The 6,170-nt window shown below is 47.8% G+C and overlaps 1 protein-coding gene across 1 annotated transcript; it reads right to left on the bottom strand.

Moving 5' to 3' along the window:
* Positions 1-3,959: 3,959 nt before the first annotated feature.
* LOC115645292 (histone H4-like) lies at positions 3,960-5,544 on the bottom strand. The gene is made up of 2 exons (XM_030549721.1): positions 5,407-5,544; positions 3,960-5,194 (listed from the first exon to the last, which is right to left on the bottom strand). Exons 1-2 carry the CDS (start codon positions 5,542-5,544, stop codon positions 4,880-4,882), a joined length of 453 nt encoding a protein of 150 aa, XP_030405581.1. The 3' UTR covers positions 3,960-4,879.
* Between the last annotated feature and the right edge of the window lie 626 nt (positions 5,545-6,170).

Raw genomic sequence — 6,170 nt, 5'->3', positions numbered from 1 at the left:
TCAGTGAAATGTTTGATGCTTTGTCTACATCACAAAACTATCATATAGTTCAGCAGAGAAGCTGCTCTTCAAGGGAAGCCCAGGGTTACTACTGAAATGAGATAACAGACAGGACAAAACAGAAGGGGAGGAAAAAACCCACTGGGGAACAATCCGGCATTGGCAATGAGGTGGAAGAGATGACCTAACAGCTTTTTATTTACTGTTTATAAGCCTACACCAACGCTCAGCAAAGCCAATAGGAGTCTTTCCCCCAACTTCAGGATGTGTTGGATAATGATCATGAGAAATGACCAATGGGTTGGGAAACTTGCACAGCACTTGCTTGCTGTACATCTGACTTCAGCTTGTTCTTTCACTAAATCCATTCTATATTTTTGAAGTATGGACATGTGCTTATCTCAGCTTTCTTGGGTATATGCACAGTGGCACATCTCCCCTAGCACAGGCCTACAAAGACAAGTCATGTTACATATTCTGGAGGACGCCATACAATACTACGACTACTACAGAAACACAACTAATTTATTACAGGCCCAAATCTACAATCCATACTCAGGCCAGAGAGACTTGTAGGTCTGATGGGGTCTGTGATGTAGTTTTCATGCCACACCTCACCTGAAAGGGTTAAGGTTGCTAGGAAGGGGCTAATTAACATACCAGGTTGCACTTGGGGAAGAATTAGACAGGATAAGCAAGCCCTAGCAGAAGATGATGCTCAGCTGAGCAGGTATAGGCTGGGCCTGTACAAAGCCAGCAAACTGAGAACAGAAGTGGGCTGTAGGGGAAGTAGGCTACAGTCTTTCCCTGAGAATTGGGCACTTGACCTGAAACACAGAGAAAGAGAAGGAAAGTAGGAAAGAGCAGAGGGAAATAGCAAGAGGATCTTGGCATAAGCAGACCATGAGACAGAGGATTGCTGTGCTGGAACCTGCAGTAGTGGGTGGGCCTGGGTTCCCCTATTACCCACTGGGATAGTGGCATAGTCTTAGATTAAAGGATGGCCTGGAAAGGCAGCCAGACGGTTGGTCTGGAGAGACTTTTTGTTACCCCGGAGGGGAAGGACCCTATAATGAGGTGGTTGGAGGGCTGAGTTACAAACAGAAGTTGCATAGAATCCCATAGAGCAAGTGGGGTTGTGGTGAAGGTGGAAGAGGGCATCAGAGCTCGAGGGAGCTAATCCCCACAGTAGCCAGGAGGAGGCACCATCCTAGCAGTGAGTGTATCCCACAACAGAGTCCTTGCCAGCTTAATGACTGCAGGATGAAGCCAAAGCATCTTTCACAAAAAGACTCAGACTTTAAAGTTATCGTTAAGTGAGACCTGCAGCAAAGAGATACAAGGAAAATTTGTCACATATGTTCTACAAAAAAACTAAGCTTGAATGGTTAGTACTATCAGAATCCAAAATAGACAGAAAATGCCTCCTATTTCACAACCGTTTCAGAAAGAGGCAATGATAGAGATTAGACATATGCAGTGTTCCTGTATCCATCTCTGTCCCAGGATATTAGAGAGATAAGGTAGGTGAAGTGTAATATCTTTTACTGGACCAACTTCTGTTGGTGAGAGAGACAAGTTTTGAGCTTACACATCGAGGTTTTCTTCAGGTCAGTGTCTCTGCTTCAGCCGTTTTGATATTTTCCACTAGTTGGTGCAATAACTCTGAGTGACATTTAGATAAAGTTTTGAAAGAAGTGTCAGATTTTCACATTCTGCAGATGGCATGGAACCAGGACTTTCAGGTGTCAAAACACTGAAATATCATTTGGCTCATTGAGGGTTATGATTCACACACTGTCATAATTTGAGAGCAGCAACACAGTTAAAGATTAATAAACAAAATTAACTGCAATGGAAAATAAGCTGGTCTAAAGCTGCATTGTATTTGTGCATCAGATCTATGGACACACATCATGCCAAAGCCCTGGAACAGGATGGTCTCTTGTACTATCACCTACAACATGTAGTCCTGTATCAGGATTAGATGAATGCCACTAATGTAATGCTTATGGCTAGCAGGGCAATTTTAAGATCCAAAATTCAGTAAAAAAAAAAAAAAAAAATTTTTTTTAAATTGTGAATTCAGGTTTAGCTTGTATTCTCAGCCTAACAGCTGATACGTACCTGTAAACATGGGCAGAAACTTGGGTCCACCTAATCCTGTCCACTTGCCTCTTACGGCTAGTAATACAGGACACTAAATTTGTCATGCTATCTGCTCCACTCACCTCTCCTGGAGCTCAATTCAGACCTGCTTACCTGAGGAGTGAGTTTGGTGTCACTGTTAATTTCTACATTCTGATCAGACAAGGTGTGAGTAACAGTGGGGGGCCGGGGAAATTAGGATGGGGAAATAGTTTTTAGTTTGTGTAATGACCCATCCACTCCTAATTTGACACCATCAAATTAGGCCTGAATAAAGATTGGGAGTGGATGGGTCATTACACAACTTGTCAACTGTTTGAAACGGGCTACCCTGATTACCACTACAAAAGTGATTTTTCTTCCTGCTGATAATAGCCCACTTCAACTGAATTGTCTCGTTAAAACTGGTAAGGCAACCCCCATCTTTTTATGTACTCTGACTATATAGCTTCCAACTCTATTTTCCACTCCATGCGTCTGATGAAGTGGGTTTTAGCCCATGAAAGCTTATGCCCAAATAAATTTGTTAGTCTCTAAGGTGCCACAAGTATTCCTCATTGTTTTTGCTGATACAGACTAACACAGCTACCACTCTGAAACAAAAAGGGAGAGGTAGTGAAAGAATAGTGGGAATAAGAAGTGTGGTTGGAAAGGTGAGTAGATAGGGGCAGTATAGGTTGAAGAACTAACATGACTACACAGTGAATAAAATCCAGACCCTGCTGACTGGAGTAAGACAAGAAGAGGAAAATCTATCGTTATATGACTATTTGATAATTTTGGGAGGCCTAACAAATAAGTGACGGAGCCATATAATTAGATTATTCACAGATTAGGTAAATGCAAAGATTCTTAAAGCCAGAAGCAATCATTAAACCATCTAGCCTGATCTCCTTCTGGTGAACAGAGGACCGCAAAAGGGAGTTTGAGAGGGAGAGAAGGAGAACCCCCTGCTGAACGAACAAGGTGCGAGTACTAACTTTGGGGTGAGTGAGTTTGTTTGGCTGTTTGCGTTTTTCTCTCTCTTTCAGGTTAATTCAGTTATGAGGTCAGTTGAGATTGTGTCTGGTGACTGTTTGAGCCTTTGTTCCCCGGATCATCTTTGATCAGCCTCAATCAGCCTTGTGATCAACCTCCCTCTGTGTGATTAACGAGGGGGTAGGGTTGACCTAGGAGAGAAGGCCTTAAAAGCCAGAGGCTAAGCAACCAAGGGACCGCAAACAGGAGTCTGAGAGGGATACAGTCTGTAGCAGATATCCCCCATCATGCAGTGCTTCTCTGGTCCCACAGTTTCCTGCGGTTCTTGCCTTGGAATCTCTCTTCTCCATTCTGTATGCTAATATAGATGCCTCCTTGTCCCATCTCCGATGCAAATGAGGCTAGGGGAGTTTCCTTAATCCTATCATCCTTATCCCAGGGGTTTTGGTGTCTCTCCTCCTGCCTTTTCATTGCTTTTGTAAGTCTGTCTTCTGATCAGTTTTGGTTCAAGCAGAGGCTCGGGGGGGAAGGTCTTTTGTTAGTCAGGCACGCTGGGTACTGTGCCCTGGTTCCCCAAGAACACAGAACTGACAGATAACAGTAGGAATGGACGTGGCATAACGGGCGGCAGGAGCAATAGGGCAATGTTACAGGGGGAATGGAGCAGTAGCGACAGGGATGGCATCAGGGCCGGCTCTAGGTTTTTTGCCACCCCAAGCAAAACAATTTTTGGCTTTCCCCACCCCAGCCCTGGGCTCTCACCACCCACCACACCAGTGCCCTCCCCTACCTGCACCCCTGCCGCCCCAGCCCTGGGCTCCCCACCCCACCAGTGCTGACTCCGCCTGCTTCCCCCTCGCCTCCAGCTGGTCCGGCGCTGGCCAGGTCAGGGTAAACGGCGGGACTCCTGGGTCCCTCCAGCCGGGCCTCCCACCTCCAGAACTGGCCGGGACCCAGGAGGGCAGAGCTGGGGGACCGCCCCGGCAGGGGGCTGAGGAGCCAGGGCAGGGTAGCCCCAGAGGGAATGGAGCCTCGGAGAGCGGGACGCAGGCCCTGCACAGCAGTGCCCCACCCTCTATGGCCCTGCTGCTTCTGGCCACCCTGCCACAGTCCCTGGGCAGCTCGGGCTGCTTCGCGTAGCACTGGCTGCGGCGTTGGGGGGCGGCCACCCTGTGGCACCTGCAGGCGGCTCCATGTGCCCCGTGGGGCAGCCCCCAGCATGAGTGTCTCACGCTTGGAGCCTGCCTGGCCCAGCCACAAGGTGTGGGCACTGCTCCCCCAAGACGCGAACAGCAGCAGCCCCAGGGCACCCCCTGCGCATGACGCGCCGCTGCTGCTGCCAGGGTTGGCTCTACGCTTTTGCCGCCTGAAGCAAAAAAATTAAAAAAAGATGTCCGGAATGCCGCTCCTGAAAATGTGTTGCCCCAAGCAAGTGCTTGGTTTGCTGGTGCCTAGAGCCTGGATGGCATAAGAGGGGGCAGGGGAAATGGGGCAGAGTCTGGAGGGGATGGGGTGGCATAATGGGGGGCAGAGGGTATGTGGCTTCTCCTCCTCCTTTGGGGGTGATTCCTCATTGCCAGGACAGCATATCAGTTCTCCATCACCATTGTGGATGGGTTGGAGGCAGGGGTGGAGCACTCCCTGGTGGCAGAAGTAACCCAGTGTCCTCCCTGTGATAGAGCCATATGCTCCTCCCCTGGTGATGTGATGGCAGTCCTCTGTAGATGTTTTCAAAGAGAATTACTGGCACGGCTTAGCCTTCAAATCCATACAGAGTACGACCCTGGTGCTTCAACGCATAAACAACGTCCATAGCAGTCACAGTCTTCCGCTTCGCATGCTCGGTGTAAGTAACAGCATCTCGGATCACGTTCTCCAGAAACACTTCGAACACCCAGCGAGTCCCCTCGTAAATGAGACCTGAAATACACTTCACTCCCCGACGACGAGCCAAACGGCGAATAGCAGGTTTTGTAATGCCCTGGATGTTATCCCTCAACACCTTCATATGGCGCTTAGCGCCTCCTTTTCCGAGACCCTTGCCTCCCTTACCACGACCAGACAGTCGCTAGAGTTACAGACAAAGCTGTAGCTGGATAGCTTCCTCAGTCTTGGATGTCTCCATGTGAATACTCTCGAGGAATTCCTCATGGCTACGGATGCTCCTCAGCCTAGCCACCTCCTCCTGTAGCTCTCCCACCTGCTTCCTGAGACATTCCACCAGCAGGCATCTTTCGCACTGTATGGTCCCCCTCTAGCTTGGCTTTCTGAGAGTGAGACATGCAGGCAATGGTCTCTGCAAATCCACATCAGGATCTGCGTAGAGGCATCCACGGTTAGCCTGTCTGTCTGGATATAGTCGCAGGTGGAGGAGACAGGAGCAGCATTGGCACTGGCGATGCGGCCCTTCCTAACCATAGTAACTATATTACTCCCAGCTCATTATCAGACTAATTCTAGTAATAAATCCTTTATTGGTATCCAAAATAGTGAAGCTCCCTAAATGCATTGTGAGCTCCCTCCAATGAACACCACTCATATTCAGGAATGATCAGCTCCCATTGTCTAGCCTGAACAAAACAACTCTGGTATACTCCCTTAAGCCACCAGTTTACACAAACAAATCTAGGGTTTTCCCTTGAACCATTGTTCTTTCTCTACAAAAAATCCTACCCATGCTCAAGTAAGTGTTCTGATGCCTGGACTCAAAATCTGCATCAGTTCTATTGGGACTTCATCTTCTCCTGACTGATCATGCTGGGGGCTCTGCCTGTCTCCAGCATTCCGAACCCTTAGCTACCATCACCACCTGGGACCCCTGATCAATTCAAGCTTCACAGAGTGGTGAGAACCCAGCTCTCTCTAAGTATAACCTTCTGACACTGACTTGTATGATTAGTTATAGTTTTCTTAAACTTGACTTTTATAATTAAGTTTAAGTTAGATTTAATACACCTCTACCTCAATATAACGCTGTCCTTGGGAGCCAAAATATCTTACCATGTTAGAGGTGAAACTGCGTTATATCAAACTTGCTTTGATCC

The sequence above is a fragment of the Gopherus evgoodei genome, chromosome 1 (genome assembly GCF_007399415.2).
Source record: "Gopherus evgoodei ecotype Sinaloan lineage chromosome 1, rGopEvg1_v1.p, whole genome shotgun sequence".
NCBI classification, from domain to species: Eukaryota; Metazoa; Chordata; order Testudines; family Testudinidae; genus Gopherus; species Gopherus evgoodei.
This window is presented reverse-complemented; position numbering and strand designations above follow the sequence as displayed.

Bases quoted from the DNA above. Each gene is read 5' to 3' on its own strand.
- LOC115645292 (XM_030549721.1), bottom strand. From the start codon at position 5,544: ATGGTTAGGAAGGGCCGCATCGCCAGTGCCAATGCTGCTCCTGTCTCC. The intron at 5,195-5,406 runs GTCTCACTCTCA...CTGTAACTCTAG, and splicing joins GCAGAGACCATTGCCTGCAT to CGACTGTCTGGTCGTGGTAA.